The sequence below is a fragment of the Erythrolamprus reginae genome, chromosome 2, assembly GCF_031021105.1.
Source record: "Erythrolamprus reginae isolate rEryReg1 chromosome 2, rEryReg1.hap1, whole genome shotgun sequence".
In the NCBI taxonomy this organism is placed as follows: domain Eukaryota; kingdom Metazoa; phylum Chordata; class Lepidosauria; order Squamata; family Dipsadidae; genus Erythrolamprus; species Erythrolamprus reginae.
In genome coordinates this window covers 31,135,222-31,155,395 of record NC_091951.1, presented here as the reverse complement: position 1 = coordinate 31,155,395, position 20,174 = coordinate 31,135,222, and the positions used below count along the sequence as shown (strand labels likewise).

Here is a 20,174-nt window from a genome sequence, read left to right as displayed (position 1 = left end):
TATAAAGAAGATGTGGAGACGTTAGAAAAAGTGCAGAGGAAAGCAACCATCATCAGGGAAACTGAGACCAAAACATATGAAGAATCATTACAGGAACTGGGCATGGCTAGTTTAGCAAAGAGAAGGACTTTGAGTGATATGATAGCAGCGTTCCAGTATTTGAGGGGCTGCTACAGAGAAGGGGTCAAGCTATCTTCCAAAGCACCTGAAGGCCAGACAAGGAATAATGGATGGAAAGGGAACAAGGAGATATTCAATCTGGAAATAAGGAAACATTTTCTGACAATGAGACCAATCAACCAATGAAACAGCTTGTCTTTGTAAGTTGCAAGAGCTTCATCACTGGAGACCTTCAAGGAGAGACAGGACTGCCATCTAGGGTGGGATATTGGTTTACATGACCTACATGGTCCCTTCCAACTCTGTTAATCATATGTAATCTAAAAGAAAATTAGAATAGAATAGAATTCTTTATTGGTCAAGTGTGATTGGATACACAAGGAATTTGTCTTTGCATATGCTCTTGGTAAAAGAAAAAGATACATTTGTCAAGAATCATCAGGTACAACAATAATAGTTATAGAGTTCAAATAAGCAATCAGGAAGGAATAAATATTAATCTAAATTGTAAGGTTACAAACAGGAAGTTACAGTCATAAGTGGGAGGAGATGAGTGATAGGAACAATGAGAAAAACTAATAGTAATAGTGATGCAGCCTTAGTGAATTATTTGATGTCTTTCAAACTCAGCAAAATGTTTAACACCCGGACAGTGCTATCATAACATCAACCTTCAAAAGGTAACAAGAGGCATCTCCCAGCAAAGGAGATCACAGCAGGAGTTCTCATAAACCTGAAGATGCTACACTCAAAAATCACAATGCCTCTTTCTCTATAATATTGGAAGTTATTTGCACATCTGCAGTAGTTCTGTAATTGGTAACATTCGTATGTTCCAATATATTTTGTAAGGATGTGAAGCAGATTTCTAAAAAAAAAATGTTGCTTTTATATTATCTCTTATTCAATGTGGAAAAAACATTCTAAATCGCTTTTTGCCTGCAATTCTGCTATTTTTGCAAAAGGAAATATCCACTACCTTTTCATCATAGCAATACACAAGTAGTTAACCTTGATCAAGGTAACATTATCCATTTTCTTTTCCGTTTCATGCATAATACTGAGAGATATTTGGCTAAACAGGATCAGGCCAGAAATTAAATACTTCATCTCTCTGGTGAACTTGCAAAGGCAGATCAGAAAGGAAATTCAAGCTTTCCCTTTACTGATGATCTTCTGGGTCATGTGGATTTCCTTATGTCTAACAAGGTCGGAAGCTTGCAAGAAGCACTGTCTGCACTCTGCGCACTTGAAAGTTTTCTCACCTATGTGTAAACCTACATGATTGATAAGTTTAGCTCTAGTACTCAAATCTTTCCCACAATCAGGAAATTCATATGGTTTCTCTCCTGTATGAGTCCTCTGGTATATTACAAAGTTAGTATTGTGACTGAAAGTTTTCCCCAAACCAGACAGTTATATGGTTTCTCACCTGTGTGAGTCGTCTGATGTTTTTTCAGGTTGCTATTTGAAGTAAAACATTTTCCACATTGTGGACACTCATATGCAGGAGTGGGCTAGTGCCCGAACGAAGGGGAACGCAGTCCGGTACCGAAAATGAAGCTCCACCCCAGAGCACCCAATTTGCACTGAAATATGTTGAAAGTAAAAGCCATGCCTAGTGTGGTAGTAAAAATTTTGGAAGCCCTTCACTGCTCATATGGTTTCTATCTTGTGTGACTTCCCTTGTGTCTCGTTAGGTTGGAATTTTGACTAAAACCTTTCCCACAATCTGGACACTCATACGGTTTCTCTCCTGTGTGAGTCCTCTGGTGTCGCACAAGTTTAAAATTGTGACTGAAACTTTTCCCACAATCCGGACAATCATGTTTTCTCCCCTGTGTGAGTCCTCTGGTGTGTCACCAGACTGGAATTCTGACTGAAACCTTTCCCACAAACCAGACACTCATATGGTTTCTCTATTGTGTGAGTCCTCTGGTGTAGCACAAGTACAAATACAACTGAAAGTTTTCCCACAATCCGTATAATCATAAGGTTTCGCCCCTTTGTGAGTTCTCTGGTGTAGCACAAGGTTATAATTCTGACTAAAACTTTTCCCACAATCTGGACAATCATATGGTTTCTCCCCTGTGTGAGTCCTCTGGTGTTTCACAAGGTTGGAATTTTGACTGAAACTTTTCCCACAATCCGGACAATCATACGGTTTCTCACCTGTGTGAGTCATCTGGTGTTTTTTCAGTTTGCTATTCGAACTAAAACCTTTTCCACAATGTGGACACTCATATGGTTTCTCTCCTGTGTGAGTCCTCTGGTGTGTCACTAGACTGGAATTCTGACTGAAACTTTTCCCACAGTCTGGACACTCATACGGTTTCTCTCCTGTGTGAGTCCTCTGGTGTACCACAAGTTTAGAATTCCAACTGAAAGTTTTCCCACAATCTGTACAATCATAAGGTTTCTTCCTTGTGTGAGCCCTCTGGTGTAGCACAAGGTTATAATTCTGACTGAAACTTTTCCCAAATTCAGGAGAATCATAGGGTATCTCTCCTGTGTGACTCCTCTGGTGTGTCACCAGACTGGAATTCTCACTGAAACTCTTCCCACAGTCTAGACACTCATACGGTTTCTTTCCTGTGTGAGTCCTGTGATGTCTCGTCAGGCTGGAATTTTTACTAAAACCTTTCCCACAATATGGACACTCATATGTGTGAGTCTTCTTATGCGCCTCTAGGTGGGAATTCTGACTGAAACTTTTCCCACACTCTGAACACTCATATGGTCTTTCTCCTGTGTGTGTTCTCTGATGGCTTACCAGGTTAGAATTCTGACTGAAACTTTTCCCACAATCTGGACATTCATACGGTTTCTCCCCTGTGTGAGTCGTCTGATGTTTCATCAGGTTGGAATTGTGACTGAAGCTTTTCCCACAATCAGGACATTCGTACGGTTTCTCCCCTGTGTGAATCTTCTGGTGTATTATCAGGTGAGAATTCTGACTGAAAGTTTTCCCACAATCTAGACACTCATATTGTTTCTCCCCCATGTGAGTCCTCTTGGTTATGACATTTCCTAAAGCTACAAAATGGGCAGTGGGTGGCCTTTACTTCACTGTGTCCTCATGCATTATCAGCTGTGCTCTGCAATCTGCTTTTCCCTAGAAGATGCATATATTGTGGGATTTTTCCATCAAGGATATTTTTGGAGTTTCAAGATGAAAAATATTTTGGATGTCTTCTTGGATGCTGCTTTCATTCAAGCTATTCTTACTTGATTCACAGGGTGAAGTTTGAATGCCTGCCTATCCTATCTGATATCAAATGACCACTTCCTCCTGCACTGATTTTCAGATTACGTCTCCTTTTTCTGAACTTGAATGCAATCCTCCGGCGTGTTTCCTTGAGTTCTACATATTCATTATATTCCAACTTAAAACTCTCTTCATATTCTCTCTTTTGTCCCTCACCTGCCTGCAGAAGGAGAAGTCTTTTGTACTTTTCTGGAGGCGGCGAAATCCACTTTCATTGCTGGCTGGACTTGCCTTCCTTTCAAAGCTGCTTCGGTTTCTCACTTTTCCGGATTTATCTTGTTCGCAACTTTTCGGTCTACAAGATTGACATAAAACATTAGATTGACATAAAGTATTTATAAAATAGCTGCAGAAGATGTGAAAACATATAGAAAGAAAAAACATGCATTATAATGAAAATAATGAAGTCACAGCAAACACCATTTTGCAACAACCCAAGAAATGATTATGCAGATAGATATCACCAGAGGGGAAACACAGAAATCAGATTGACTATGTGCTCTGCAGCCAAAAGTGGAGGAGCTCAATAGGGTCAGTAAAAAAAAAAAGACCAGGAGCTAACTATGGCTCAGATGATTAGTTTATTTATTTGATTGTTTGTTTGTTTGTCTGTTTGTTTAGTTATTTATTTATTCATTCACTCACTCATTCATTCATTCATTCATTCAATTTTTATGCCGCCCTTCTCCTTAAACTTAGGGCGGCTTACAACATGTTAGCAATAGCACTTTTCAACAGAGCCAGCATTTGGCCCCCACAATCCAGGTCCTCATTCTACCCACCTCGGAAGGATGGAAGGCTGAGTCAACCTTGAGCCAGTGATGAGATCTGAACCGCTGACCTACAGATCTACAGTCAGCTTCAGTGGCCTGTAGTACAGCACTCTACCTGCTGCGCCACCCCGGCTCATTTAGTGGCAAAATTTAGGATTCACTTAAAGAAAGTAGGGGAAAGCTCTAGGCCACTCAGGTATGAACTGAACTGCATTTCTGCTGAATATACAGTAGAGATGGCAAATAGATTTAAAGAATTAGATCTGATAGACAGAATGCCGGAAGAACCATGGATGGAGGTTCACAACATTGCAAAAGAGGTTGCAACTCCCAAAGAAAAGAAATGCAAGAAAGTAAAGTGGCTGTCTGAAGAAGCTTTGCAAATAGCTGAGGGCAAAAGTTAAGCAAAAGGCAAGGGAGAAAGAGAAAAATACACCCAAATGCAAAATCAAATGGGCCTTAGAAAATCTGAGCAACAATAAAGCTAGTGGAGGTGACAGGATTCCAAATTGACCTTTCAAAATCTTAAAAGACAATGCAGTAAAATTGCAGTAAAAAAGCTACTATCAACATGGCAGCAAATTTTGAAAACTCAACAGTGGCCATAGGATTGGAAAAGGTCAGTCTACATTCCAATTCCAAAGAAAGACAATGCCAAAGAATGCTCAGATTATTGCACCATTGCACTTATTTCACTTTCAAAGATATGCTCAAAATCCTACAAGCTTAGCTCCAGGTGTATGTGGTCCATGAACTACCAGAAGTTCTGGCAGGATTTTGAAGAGAGAGAGAAACTAGAGATCAAATTGAAACTGAAATACTTTACCTTTGTTTTTCCCACTTCACAGGCTTAATCCTGTAAGGAATTACAACATTCTGGTGTTGTTTCTATAGCCTAATCTTTATTGTCCTGGTTACAGAAACTGCCTCTCCGTTAACCCTTATTACATTCTTGGCAGTACACCTAGACCAGGGGTCGGTAACCTTAAACACTCAGAGAGTCATTTGAACCCATTTCCCACAAAAAAGAAAACATCGGGAGCCACAAAACTCACAGAACTAGCATATGTAGTTGAATTAACCATTTTTTACACTGCTCTTAGGAGGAAATACTCCACTGTTGGAGTTCTTTCAGTAGAGAGCTGCCAGAAGGAAGCTTTTCATGACAAGGGACCTGGAAGGACAGGGGTTAATCTCTGTTCCTAAAAAGAAGCAGCTTCAGAGATTTGCCTAGTTCCTGTGGCTATTTGTTCTGGTAATTGGTTTACCAAGCAACAGCTACTGTGTTTGGTCCTTTGCTTCATTCTATTTAGGCTTATTTCAAGTGCTTTTTCTATCTGGGGAGGGGGTCTTACTTCACTCTTTAGTGGTTACTGGTACCGTCCATTTGGGGTGTACTTCCAAGAGGCAGGATGCAAGCTTGGCACTGATTTTTTTACTGCCTTCCTGGGAGGCATTTGATGTCTCCTTAAATCTGGATGATTTCTTTAGGATATCTTATAAGGTGAGTGAGACTAGCTGGTATCTTTAAGGGGTGTAAATGGATCTAAGAATTGCTTCTCCTGGGTGTGGATCCCCCCCCCCTTTGCTTTCTCATCTCAAACTGGCCTTCCAAATTTTAGCAAACCAAGAAAGAAATCAGGGTGGGTAGCTAGGGGGTAAGTGGGTGGAGTGAATTCCACTAGTCTTAAAACTGTCAAGTTTAAAGACCCCTAAGTTAGATGTTAGGGGTGCAAGGGTCTTCAAACCTGGCAAGATTAATGCTCGTGGACTTCAACTCCCACTCCTAAGTTACCATGACTGGTGAAGGAATTCTGAGAGTTGAAGTCCACTAGTCCTAAAACTGTCAAGTTTAAAAACCCCTGAGTTAGAGGTTAGGCGTACAAGGGTCTTCAAACCTGGCAAGATTAAGGCTTGTGGACTTCAACTCCCACTCCTAAGGTAGCATGACTGGTGGAGGAATTCTGGGAGTTGAAGATGGCTGGATGGAGTCACTGAAGCAGCAGGCGTGAGCTTAACTGGACTCCACAGGATGGCAAAGGACCAGAAGGCTTGGAGGAAAGTTGTGGACTAACAACAATAATGAAAAACAAACAGCACAAAGTTATGAATTAACTTCTAAATTTAATTATGATTAATTTGACATATGAAAGACTAGTCACAGTTTGGATATCCACAAAAACATTAAATTCTCTTCTGGACTTCAGTTAAGTCAAATGTCTTAAATGGCAAATTGGTTATTTTCAAATATATCAGGAAATGTCAAGGCTAAATTATACAGATATGCACATGGGGACTGATATACATTGTTAAAAAAAAAATAAAGGGAAAAACAGAACAAAATATAACTTCAAGTAAATCAAACGTCTGTGAAATAAAACTGTCCACTTAGGAAGCAACACTGATTGACAGTCAATTTCACATGCTGTTGTGTAAATGAAATATGAAATGAGAATATTTCATTCATTCAGATCTAGGATGTGATATTTGAGTATTCCCTTTATTTTTTTGAGCAGTATAGATTACTAAAACTATGAATATATGTCTCTGCTGTGTGAGTCCTCTGGTGAATCATCAGGTGAGAATTCTGACTGAAAATTTTCCCACCATTGAGAAACTCATATGGTTTCTCCCACAAGTTTCTCCTCTTCTGTATCACATTTCCTAAAGTTAATTGCCACATTGAGAGAAGTGGCTGGGCGTTTGGATCTCTTCTTGCATAGTGTTTTCATTCAAGCTATTCTTACTTGCTTTACATGATCAAGTTTGAATGCCTGCCATTACTTTGTAATTGAAAAATATACAAATGCCAAAATGCTAAGTTAACTTTGATTATGATTCATTTTAACCTTAATCGTGATTCATTTCATAAATGAAAAAATAGTGAGATCTAAGTTCAAATATACACACAAACATTAAACTCTCTTCTGGACTTCTGTTAAATCAAAACTCTTCAATACCAAGTTGGTATTTTCAAATATATCAGGAAATGTCAAGGCTAGATTATACAGATACGGACATAGGGACAAATATAGATAGCTATGCCTAGGAATATATGCCTGGTAAAAGTCCATTTGTATTTCAGCTTCAAAAATGTCTGAGAAGTGGGTACCCTTAAACGTTTGTCTCTAATTTTGGAGGGTGGGACAGCTTCACCAGATCAGGGGGTTTAATTGATGCGTGGTACCCAAAGCATCTGCAAGATATAATCCAGGCTTTTGTGCATCAAACCGCCAGGTTCCCAGGAAAGAACGCATCCATAAAATCAAAGAGTCCAATTTAAAATGAAAGAATTTTTTTAAAAAAACCCCAACAAGCAGAAAATTACAGGCACCACTTTCATAACGACCAGCACGCACCACTGGAACAAAGTTTGGGGAGTGGAGGAACATGCAGCAGCACCCGACATGTTTCAGCCTGGTTTCTTCTCTGCTTCTGCCTCGTGGAGGGTACCAAGCAGCTCTCCTTGCACCGGCTCCTCCCACGACCTGACCGGCCTCAACTCACCATCCAGCTGCTGAACTCCTGGGAAGAGCAGGAGAGGCGCCCTCCTCGCCACCGTCCTCCGATGGGTAAGCCGGAAGAGGAGATTCCTCAGTTCTTCCCCTCTCTTCCACATCCTCTCTAGGAATCCAGTACTCCATCGTTTCAACCTCGTCAGGCTCCGTCGCTCTCCCTCCCATTGGATGTGGGTACTCAGCCACCATCGATTCGGCTCTACTGTATTTAACAGCTTTCTAGTCGCCGTCTGTTTCCCATGTAATAGAGCGCTCGCCATCTAGCGACACACTGCTGAATTACAGGCTTCTGTCATTTGCAAGATTTTTGTTTGATTGTTCTAACGCGACATTGATGCCACCCATACCAACTGCAAGCACGAAAGCAAGGGAAAACATAGTGACCATGGAGTTGCTGGCCTAACTACATTCAGAAGACCTCAGTTCAGTTCTTGGTTCTAATCTGTGTTGCATGCAGAAATCAGAATGAAGCAAACCCAACTTACCTCGATTCTTTTTTCCTTCCAGAATTCAAGGTACCATAGTATTTCTTTGCATAAAGCACATCGTAGGTCACATCCTGGACCAGGAAGGAGGTTCATTTAAATGTCCCCTATCCTCTTGTCTCCCTTCAGGGACCTCATTTTGGCCTTTCAATTGGCATCCCAGTATTCCGTAGCCAGTGATAGTTTCTAAATTGTATTGCTACTAGTTTGCACATGTGCTACTTCTGCACATGCACAGAAACTTCTAGGATGGGTGGGCAGAGCCTTCCAACAGCAACACCACCAGTTCGCTGAACTGGTCCGAACCAGGAAACACTTTCTGCTGTCCATAGCTACAGTTTAAGGTTCCTTGAAGATCGAATTTGCACCTGGTAATTGACTGGACTGGTTTCTTTCAGACCAGAATATCTCCGAGACCGCCTTCTGCCACACGAATCCCAGCGACCAGTTAGGTCCCACAGAGTTGCCCTTCTCCGGGTCCCGTCGACTAAACAATGTCGTCTGGCGGGACCCAGGGAAGAGCCTTCTCTGTGGCGGCCCCGACCCTCTGGAATCACCTCCCCCTGGAGATTAGGATTGCTCCCACCCTCCTTGCATTTCGCAAACTTCTTAAAACCCACCTCTTCCATCAGGCATGGGGAAATTGATTCCCCCAGGTCATTTACGATTTATGTATGGTTTATATGAGATGTATGATTGGTTTTTAATTTAAGGTTTTTTAAATTGTTTTAATCCATTGGATATGTACTATTTTATTGTTGTGAGCCGCTCCTAGTCTTCGGAGAGGGTTGGCATACAAATCTAATAAAATAAATAAATAAATAAATATCTCACCATGTTATACACCAAATGTTGCCGAAGGCCTGCCCACCAACCAGCCCCCATCTTTTGTCTATTTTCTAACTCCGCACATGCTGTTTTTGGCATCCACACATTGCATTTTTGACTGGTTCCCGGGAATGGATACTGGATGGATACTGGGAGGAAAAGGCATTTTTCCCCTTCTTTTCCTTCCACCAAAAGGTAGGTATGTCTCACAGTCCAGAGCAACTTATACTCCAAAAAATACGGTGTTTCAAGCATTTTCAGAGCCTAAGCATAGCAAAATGTGATAACAGATCTGTCCAATAGCATTATTAAAAAGAGACAGAATTAAATAATGTTCTGACGTGAATTAAATAGAATTTGATTATTTTAAGTTTCAAAATCTTTATTAGTCAACAACAACATAATGAACATGGCATGTATTCAGTTAAAAGCTATTTACCACATGATGCTCCTGTTTGCTATGACCATTCCAAATTACAACAGTAAACACTGTAAAAATTGACTAATGATCATTTTTCACAAATGCAGTAGACTCGTGGTCATTGTATTATAACCTGAATTGAATTACTGAAATGAACACACTTAGAATAATGCATCCACCTTTGGTCACCATACTATAAAGAAGATGTTGAGACGTTAGAAAAAATGTAGAGGAAAGGAACCATGATCAGGGAAATTGAGACCAAAACATATAAAGAACAGTTTCAGGAACCGGGCATCGCTAGTTTGGTGAAGAGAAGGACTTTGAGTGATAAGATAGCAGCGTTCCAGTATTTGAGGGGTTGCTACAGAGAAGAAGGGGTCAAGCTATTTTCCAAAGCACCTGAAGGCCAGACAAGGGATAATGGATGGAAACGGAACAAGGAGATATTCAATCTGGAAATAAGGAGACATTTTCTGACAATGAGACCAATCAACCAGTGGAACAGCTTGTCTTTGTAAGTTGCAAGAGCTTCATCACTGGAGACTTTCAAAAAGAGATAGGACTGCCATCTGTCAGAAATGGTGTAGGGTCTCCTGCTTGGATGGGATGTTGGTTTACATGACCTACAAGGTCCCTTCCAATTCTGTTAATCTTATATAATCTAAAAATAGGATAGGATAAAATAGACTTCTTGGCCAAGTGTGATTGGACATACAAGGAATTTGTCTTTGCATATGCGATCAGTGTACATGAAAGAAAATGATACATTTGTCAATAATCATAAAGTACAACAATAATTGTTATAGGGGTTCAAATAAACAATCAGGAAGGAATAAATATTAATCTAAATTGTAAGGATACAAACAAAAGGTTACAGTCATAGGTGGGAGGAGATTCAAGCTTTCCCTTTACTGATGATCTTGTTAGACATAAGAAAATGTGGATTTTCTTATGTCTAACAAGGTCGCAGGTTTCCGAGAAGCACTGTTTGCACTCTGCGCACTTGAAAGTTTTCTCACCTATGTGTAAACCTACATGATTGATAAGTTTAGCTCTAGTACTGAAATCTTTCTCACAATCAGGAATTTCATATGGTTTCTCTGCACTGTGAGTCCTCTGGTGTACTATAAGGTTAGTATTGTGACTGAAACCTTTCCCACAATCCAGACAATCATAAGGTTTCTCCCCTGTATGTGTCCTCTGGTGTAGCACAAGGTTAGAATTCTGACTGAAGCTTTTCCCCAATACAGAGTACATGGTTTCTCACCTGTGTGAGTTATCTGATGTTATTTCAGGTTCCTATTCGAAGTAAAATCTTTTTCACAATTTAGGGGGCGCTGGGCAGGGGGGGGGCGCAGTGGGGTCAAATGTTGAATGAAAATGTAGGGCATCCTGCAAAAGCCACGTCCACAGTGTGGTAGTAAAAATGTTGGTAGCCCTTCACTGCTCATGTGGTTTCTCTCTTGTGTGGCTCCTCTGGGGTCTCGTCAGCTTGGAATTCTCACTGAAACTTTTCCCACAGTCTGGACACTCATATGGTTTCTCCCTTGTGTGAGTCCTCTGGTGTAGCACAAGTTTAGAATTCTAATTGAACATTTTCCCACAATCCAGACTATTATTATTATTATTATTATTATTATTATTATATTATTATATTATTTATTATTTATTAGATTTGTTAGATTAGATTTATTACATAATATGGCTCCTCACCTGTGTGAGTCATCTGATGTTTCTTCAGGTAGCTATTTGAACTAAAACATTTTCCACAATGTGGACACTCATATGGTTTCTCTCCTGTGTGTCTCCTCTGGTGTCTCGTCAGGTTGGAATTCTTACTGAAACTTTTCCCACAGTCTGGACACTCATATGGTTTCTCTCCTGTGTGAGTCGTCTGATGTTTCACCAGACTGGAATTCTGAGTGAAACTTTTCCCACAGTCTGGACACTCATATGGTTTCTCTCCTGTGTGAGTCCTCTGATGTCTTGTCAGGTCGGAATTCTCACTGAAGCTTTTCCCACACTCTGGACACTCATACAGTTTCTCCCCTGTGTGAGTCCTCTGGTGTCTAGTCAGGTTGGAATTGTCAATGAAACTTTTCCCACAGTCTGAACACTCATACAGTTTCTCCCCTATGTGAATCCTCTGATGTTTCACCAGATTGGAATTCTCACTGAAACTTTTTCCACAGTCTGGACACTCATACGGTTTCTCTCCTGTATGAGTCCTCTGATGTGTCACCAGACTATAATTCTGACTAAAACATTTCCCACAGTCTGGACATTCATAGGGTTTCTCTCCTGTATGAATCCTCTGATGTGTCACCAGACTGGAATTGTGACTGAAGCTTTTCCCACAATCTGGACACTCATACGGTTTCTCTCCTGTGTGAGTTCTCTGATGTCTCGTCAGCTCGTAATTTTGACTAAAACCTTTCCCACAATCTGGACACTCATAAGGTTTCTCCATTGTGTGACCCCTCTGGTGTAGTACAAGTTTATAATCCTGACTGAAACTTTTTCCACAATCCGGACAATCATATGGTTTCTGCCCTGGGTGAGTCATCTGTTGTGTCACCAGATTGGAATTTTGACTAAAACATTTCCCATAATCTGGACACTCATACAGTTTCTCCCTTATATGATCCCTCTGGTGTAGCACAAGTTTAGAATTCTGTCTGAAACCTTTCCCACAATCTGGACAATCACAAGGTTTCTCCCCCGTGTGAGTCCTCTGGTGTTTTTTCAGGTTGCTATTGGAACAAAAACCTTTTCCACAATGTGGACACTCATATTTCTCCCCTGTATGAGTCTCCTGATGTAATACCAGCTCATAATTTTCCACAATAGGAACACTCATATGGTTCCACTCCTGTGTGTGTCTTCTTATGCACAACTAGGTGGGAATTCTGAATGAAACTTTTTCCACACTCTGAATACACAAATGGTTTCTCCCTGTATGAATATCCTGGTGTATTACCAGTTCAGAATTCCGACTAAAAGTTTTCACACAATCTAGACACCCATGTTCTTTCTCCCCCACGTGCGTGTTCTTGGGTATGACACTTCCTAAAGCTAGGAAATGGGCAGTGTGTGGCCTTTACTTCACTTTGTCCTCTCATGCATTATCGGCTGTGCTCTGCAATCTGCTTTTCTCTAGAAGATGCATATATTGTGGGATATTTCCACCAAGAATATTTTGGGATTTCCAAGGTGAAAAATATTTTGGATCTCTTCTTGGATGCTGTTTCATTCAAGCAATTTTTTACTTGATTCACAGGATGAAGTTTGAATGCCTGCCTATCCTATGTGACAATCAAATGACCACTTCCTCCTGCACTGATTTACAGATTACGTCTTCTTTTTCTGAGCTTGAACGCAATCCTCCGGCGTGTTTCCTTGAGTTCTACATATTCATTATATTCCAACTTAAACCTATCTTCATATTCTCTCTTTTGTCCATCACCTGCCTGCAGAAGGAAAAATCTTTTGTACTTTTCTGGAGGCGGCGAAATACACTTTCATTGCTGGCTGGACTTGATTTCCTTTCAAAGCTGCTTGTGTTTCTCACTTTTCCGGACTTATCTTGCTCGCAACGTTTCGGTCTACAAGATTGACATAAAACATTAGATTGACATAAATTATTTATAAAATAGCTGCAGAAGATGTGAAAACATAAAGAACGAAAAAACATGCATTACAATTAAAATAAGTCATAGCAAACACTCCTTTCCAACAACCCAAGAAATGATTATGCAGATAGATATCACCAGACAGTAAACACAGAAATCAGATGGACTATGTGCTCTGCAGCCAAAGGTGGAGTAGCTCTATACCAGTGATGGCGAACCTTTTTTTCCACAGGTGCCGAAAGAATGTGGGTGCGTGCTATCGTGCATGCTCGATTGCCCATTCCCCTAATTCAGTACCTGGGGAGGATGAAAACAGCTTCCCCCGCCCACCGGAGGCCCTCTGTAGGCTGGAAATGGACTGTTTCCCAACTTCTGGTAAGCCCAGAAGGCTCATGTGTCACCCTTCCCAGGCTCCAAAGACTTCCCTGGAGCCTGGGGAGGGTAAAAACACCATTCCCCATTCCCCCAGAGGCGCTCTGGATGCAAAAAAACAACCTCCCAGAGCCTCTGTGCAAGATAAAAATCAGCTGGCCAGCATACACAGAAATGTTGCAGCTGAGCTAGGGCAACGGCTCGCGTGCCAGCAGATATGGCTCCGTATGCCGCCTGTGGCACCCGTGCCATAGGTTCGCCATCACTGCTCTATACCGTCAATTAAAAAAAAAAGACCAGGAGCTGACTGTGCCTCAGATCATGAGCTTTCACTTAAAGAAAGTAGGGGAAAGCACTACGCCACTTAATTGTATCTCTGCTGAATATACAGTGGAGATGACAAATAGATTTAAGGAATTAGATCTGATAGACAGAATGGAGATTCACAACATTGTACAAGAGGTTGCAACTAAAACCATCCCAAAGAAAAGAAATGCAACAAAGCAAAGTGGCTGTCTGAGGAAGCTTTGCAAATAGCTGACGACAGAAGTTAAGCGAAAGGCCAGGGAGAAAGAGAAAGATACACCCAAATGCAACGTCAAATGGGCCTTAAAAAGTTTGAGCAACTATAAAGCTAGTGGAGGTGACAGTATTCCAATTGACCTGTCAAAGCCTGTTGGAAAACTCAACAATGGCCACGGGATGGGAAAAGGTCAGCCCACATTCCAATTCCAAGGAAAGACAATGTCAAATAATGCTCAGATTATTGCACCATTGCACCCATTTCACTTTCAAAGTTATGCTCAAAATCCTACAAGGTTAGCTCCAGGTGTAAGTAGATGGAGAACTACCACAAGTGTAGGAATTTGAAGAGAGAGCAAAACTATTGAAACTGAAATAGTTATTAGAAGAAATTTGCCCTTTTTTCCCTATTTCACAGGCTTAATCCTGTAACGAATTACAACATTCTGGTCTTGTTTCTATAGCTTAATCTTTATTGCCCTGCTTACAGAAACTGCCTCTCCGTTAACCCTTATTACATTCTTGGCAGTACACCTAGACCAGGGGTCAGTAACCTTAAACACTCAGAGAGTCATTTGAACCCATTTCACATAGAAAAAAAACCACTGGGAGCCACAGAACCCTTCCCGTGCCTGACTATTTCCTGAGTGGCCACAGAACTAGCATATGTAGTTGAATTAACCATTCTTTTTTCTTCTGAAATGTTTATTTTTTTAATTTATACTTTGTTGGCTTACTGGAGTCACATAACTCAATAAATTGTGTGACAGCAGATATTAGACATTGGCTGTTGTGATGCATATTTTGAGAAACAGGAAGCCACAGCAGACTTTGACTTACTCTTTCCAGAGTTTTTTTCTCTTTACAGATACTTTTTCCACCTTTGCTTGACTTTCTTAGAGGAGAAGGGTTATTTTAAGGTTTTTACGCTGCTCTTAGGAGGAAATACTCCCCTGTTGGAGTTCTTCCAGCACAGAGCTGCCAGAAGGAAGCTTTTAAAGACAAGGAACTTAGATGGACAGGGGTTAATCTGTTTCTGAAAAGAAGCAACTTCAGAAATCTGCCTAGTTCCTGTGTCTGTTTGTTCTGGTGATTGGTTTAACAAGCAACAAGTACTGTGTTTGCTCCTTTGCTTCAGTCTAGTCTCAAGTGCTTTTTCTATCTGGGGAAGGGGTCTTACTTCACTACTTTAGGGGTTATTGGGACTGTCCTTTTGGGGTGTACTTCCAAGAGGGTTTTGGGGTATACTTCCAAGCTTCACACTGATTTTTTTACTGCCTTCCGGGCAGTAAATCTGGGTGATTTCTTTAGGATATCTTATAAGGTGAGTGCGACCAGCTGGTACCTTTAAGGGGTAGAAATGGATCTAAGAATTGCTTCTTCTGGGTGTGCTCTTTCTGGACAGCTTAAATGGCTTCTGATTTCTCATAGCATTTTAATGATTTTAATTCCTCAAGATGCTCTGGCAGCACTTCATTTACTGACCATTCAAAATTACAATGGCATTAAAAAAGTGACTTATGACCATTACTCACACTTATGGCCATTGCAGTCATGATAGGCCAGGTGAGGAGCGCCCCTCTACATGACTGATGGACACGACAGGTGCACATAGGGACTACTCAGAGGGCTGAAAAGTTTATTTTTGATGGGTCCTCACACTTATGACTGTTCTCACATTTTACATTTTGTACCCTATCATGTCACCGTGGTAAAGAGAAGAACCGCAGTTGTGAAATGCTTGAAACGGTTATTAAGAATGTGCAATGGGCATAAATGTGAAGACTCTCGTAAGTGCGGAGACAGGTTGTAAACGCAAGGACATTTTTTAGCTCTCTAAGTCCCTATGCATGTAGCCATGCCCATCCAGTCACATGACACGTTAGTTACACCCACACCACATGACCAAGCCACGCCCCAAATAAGCCTCGCCCACAGAAGGTCAGTTGTTGAAAAATTTGAATCCCACCACTGGAAGGAAGGACTTACTGGAGAAAAGCCTAATGATGGGAACGATTGAGGGCAAAAGAAGAAAGAGGCAACAGAGAATGAGGTGGCTGGATGGAGTCACTGAAGCAGCAGGTGTGAGCTTAACTGGACTCCACAGGATGGTAGAGCACAGGAAGGCATGCAGTAAAGTTGTGGACTAACAACAATAATGAAAATGATAAATTAACTTCTAACCTTAATTATGATTCATTTGACATATAAAAGACCAGTCACAGTTTGATTATCCAAAAAACATTAAATTCTTTTTGGGACTTCAGTTAAGTCAAAATTCTTAAATAACAAATTGGTTATTTTTAAATATACCAGGAAATGTAGAGGCCAAATTATACAGATATCCACATAGGGACTAATGTATATTGTTCAAAACAATAAAGGGAACACTTAAAAAACAGAATATAACTTCAAGTAAATCAAACTTCTGTGAAATCAAACTGTCCACTTAGGAAGAAACACTGATTGACAGTCAATTTCACATGCTGTTGTGCAAATGGAATAGTTGTGCAAATTAAATAGTTGCGCGAATTAAATAGTTGTGCAAATGAAATATTCAATGAGAATATTTTATTCATTCAGATCTAGGATGTGTTCCCTTTCTTTTTTTGAGCAGTATAGATTACTACTGGTAATCTAGCATGGTATCCTTCTGCGTCGACTAGAGGGGTTGGGAGTGGGAGGCACTGTTCTTTAGTGGTTCTCCTCCTACTTCTCCGGTCGGTCGCAGTCGGTGTTAGTGGGGGGTCAGAGGTCGATCTCTAGGTTGCTCCCTTGTGGGGTGCCTCAGGGGTCGGTCCTCTCCCCCCTTCTATTTAATATCTACATGAAACCGTTGAGTGAGATCATCCAAGGACATAGGGTGAAGCATCAATTCCATCTGTCTGTCCATCACCCTGGGGGGGGGGGAATTGTTGACCCCCTCACAGAGGGTTCGCAACTTAGGCATCCTCCTCGAGCCACAGCTAACATTAGAAAACCATCTTTCAGCTGTGGCGAGGGTGGCGTTTGCCCAGGTTAGCCTGGTGCACCAGTTGCAGCCCTATTTGGACAGGGAGTCACTGCTCACAGTCACTCATGCCCTCATCACCTTGAGGTTTGACTACTGTAACGCTCTCTACATGGGGCTATCTTTGAAGAGTGCTCGGAAACTTCAGATTGTGCAAAATGCTGCTGCAAGAGCAATCATGGGCTTCGGAGAGGGGCGGCATACAAATCTAATAAATTATTATTATTATTATTATTCCCTAGGTATGCCCATGTTACACCAACACTACGCAGTCTGCATTGGTTGCTGATCAGTTTCCAGTCACAATTCAAAGTGTTGGTTGTGACCTATAAAGCCCTTCATGGCATCAGGCCAGGATATCTCAGAGACTGCTTTCTGCCGCACGAATCCCAGTGACCGGTTAGGTGCCACAGAGTCCCGTCGACTAAACAATGTCGTCTGGCGGGACCCAGGGGAAGAGCCTTCTCTGTGGCGGCCCCAATCCTCTGGAACCAGCTTCCCCCGGAGATTAGAATTGCCCCCACCCTCCTTGTCTCTCGGAAACTCCTTAAAAACCACCTCTGCTGCCAGGCATGGGGGAACTGAGACATCTCCCCCAAGCCTATACAGTTTATGCATAGTATGTTTGTGTGCATTTATTGTTTTTTAATAAGGGGGTTTTAGTGACTTTTTAATTATTAGATTTCTTAAACATTGTTTTATTGTTGTTGTGAACCGCCCCGAGTCTACGGAGAGGGGCGGCATGCAAATCTAATAAATAATATTACGCCTATGAATATATGTCTCTGCTGTGTGAGTCCTCTGGTGTATCATCAGGTGAGAATTCTGACTGAAAGTTATTCCCCAATTGAGAAACACATATGGCTTCTCCCACATGTGTGTCCTCTTGTGTATCACATTTCCTAAAGTTAGTTGACACATTGAGGGCAGTAGCTGGGGGTTTGGATCCCTTCTTGGATAGTGTTTTCATTCAAATTATTCTTACTTGCTTCTCGGGGTCAAGTTTGAATGCCTGCCATTACTTTATAATGGAAAAATATATAGATGCTAAAATGCTAAGTTAACTTTAATTATGATTCATTTTACAAATAAAAAATTAGTTAGATCTAAGTTCAAATATACACACAAACATTAAATTCTCTTCTGGACTTCAATACCAAGTTGGTATTTTCAAGTACAGTATATCAGGAAATGTGGAGGATAGATTATACAGATACGAACATAGGGACAAATATAGTTAGCTACACCTACGAACATATGCTTGGTAAAAGTCCATTTGTACTTCAGCTTCAAAAATGTCTGAGAAGTGGGTACCCTTAAACGTTTGTCTCTAATTATGGAGGATGGGGCAGCTTCACCAGATGAGGGGCTTCAATTGCTGCGTAGTACCCAAAGCATCTGCAAGCTATAATCCAGGCTTTTGTGCATCAAACGCCCCAGTTTCCAAGGAAAGAACACACCCATAAAATCAAAGAGTCCAATGAAGATTTTTTAAAAAAATCTTCCAACAAGGGGAAAATTGCAGGCACCACTTTCATAACGACCAGCACCCCTAGAACAAAGTTTGGGGAGGGAAGGAACACGCAGCAGGACCCGACATGGTTCAGCCTGGTTTCGTCTCTGCTTCAGCCTCTTGGAGGGAACCAAGCAGCCCTCCTTACACCGGCCTCTCCCCCGACCTGTCCTCAACTCACCTTCCAGTTGCTGAACTCCTGGGAAGAGCAGGAGAGGCGCCCTCCAAGCCACCGTCCTCCGATGGGTCAGCCGGAAGAGAAGATTCCTCAGTTGTTCCCCTCTTCCACATCCCCTCTAGGAATCGAGTACTCTATTGTTTCAACCTCTTCAGCCTCCCTCGCTCTCCCTCCCATTGGATGTGGGTACTCAGCCACCATCGATGCCGCTCTGCTGTACTTAGCCTCTTTCTAGTCGCCGGGTTTCGCCATCTAGCGACGTAAGACTGAATTACAGGATTCTGTCGTTTACAAGATTTTTGTTTGCCTGTTGTAAAGCGACATCCAGGCCACTCATACCAACTGCAAGAAATAAAGCAAGGGAAAGGGAATAGGCTGTGCTGACTGGGCCGCAGCAGCAGTAAATGTGCCACAGCGAATTGACCGCAAAATAGCAGCAGCCAACAGGCCATGGAAAATAAGCTGCAGAAAACAGGATGTGTCAAACGGGCGGCAGTGAATGGGCCGCAGTGGCAAAAGGGCTGCAATATTGGCAAATGGACCGCAGCAAATGGGCCAAATGAATATTGGATGGATACTGGGAGGCAAAGGCTTATTTTTTCCTTCTTCTTTTCCTTCCACCAAAAGGTAGGTATGTCTCACAGTCCAGAGCAACTTATACTACAAATAAATACGGTGTTTCAAGCATTTTCAGCAGTTCTAGAGTATCAATGTCTCTTTTTTAGTGTAGTGACCAAAATTATAAAATGTGACAACAGATCTGTCTAATAGTCTTACTAAAAAGAGAAAATGAAATAATATTCTGACGGGAATTAAATAGAATTTGATTATTTTAAGATTTCAAATCTTTATTACAGTCGACAGTATAATGAACACGGCATAAATTCAGTTAAAAGCTAGACATCAAGATTAATAATAGTAATTATAATAAAAAACCAAAGGCATTTATTTATTTATACCTTTATTTCTTATTAGAATTTGAAGGGACCTTTCAGGTCATCTAGTCCAGCCCCCTGCTAGTGCAGGAGACCCTACATTGCAGTAGTCCAATAGCAGTCCAGTCTTTTCTTGAAGGTCACTAGTGTTGGAGCCTTCACCACCTCTGCGGGCAAGTCGTTCCCCTGGTTGATCCCTCTCAGAAAGAAAATTCCTCCTTATTTCCAGGTTGAATCTCCCCTTGGACAGTCTCCAACCATTGCTCCTTGTCTGGCTCTCTGGTGATTTGGAAAATAATGTGTTCCCCTCCTCCCTGTGTTAACTACTCAAATATTTGCAGACTGCTATCATGTCCCCCCTTGACCTCCTCTTTCCTAGACTATCCATGCCCAATTCCTGCAATCTTTCTTCCTATGTTTTCGTTTCTAGCCCCTTAACCATTATGGTTGCTCTCTTCTGCACTTTTCTAGAGTATCAATGTCTCTTTTTTAGTGTGGTGACCAAAACTGAATGCAGTACTCTAGGTGTGGTCTAGCTAGGCCATTATACAGTGGTATTAGCACCTCCCTTGTCTTGGAGTGTATGTCTCTATTTA

General features: G+C 41.4%; 2 protein-coding genes across 4 annotated transcripts in view; both read right to left on the bottom strand.

Moving 5' to 3' along the window:
- The window catches only part of LOC139163130 (zinc finger protein 345-like), a 38,573-nt gene extending 19,824 nt beyond the window's left edge, over positions 1–18,749 (bottom strand). For 2 of the 3 annotated variants that reach the window (XR_011558412.1, XR_011558413.1), the window contains exons 1-2: positions 18,647–18,749; positions 9,432–13,021 (exon numbers count right to left, since the gene is read on the bottom strand). Coding sequence is in view for 1 of the 3 variants with exons in the window: in XM_070744098.1 (XP_070600199.1) it covers positions 11,095–12,276 (1,182 nt within the window). In the remaining 2 variants the exon portion in view is untranslated. Of the gene's footprint in view, positions 1–9,387; positions 13,022–18,646 lie in introns of those variants that run through there. The other variant, XM_070744098.1, reaches the window with a different exon arrangement.
- On the bottom strand, positions 1,007–3,668 carry LOC139163131 (zinc finger and SCAN domain-containing protein 2-like). Its single transcript, XM_070744100.1, has one exon. It carries the CDS (start codon positions 3,122–3,124, stop codon positions 2,027–2,029), a length of 1,098 nt encoding a protein of 365 aa, XP_070600201.1. The 5' UTR covers positions 3,125–3,668; the 3' UTR covers positions 1,007–2,026.
- Positions 18,750–20,174: the final 1,425 nt, after the last annotated feature.

Bases quoted from the DNA above. Each gene is read 5' to 3' on its own strand.
- LOC139163131 (XM_070744100.1), bottom strand. From the start codon at position 3,124: ATGGGGGAGAAACAATATGAGTGTCTAGATTGTGGGAAAACTTTCAGT.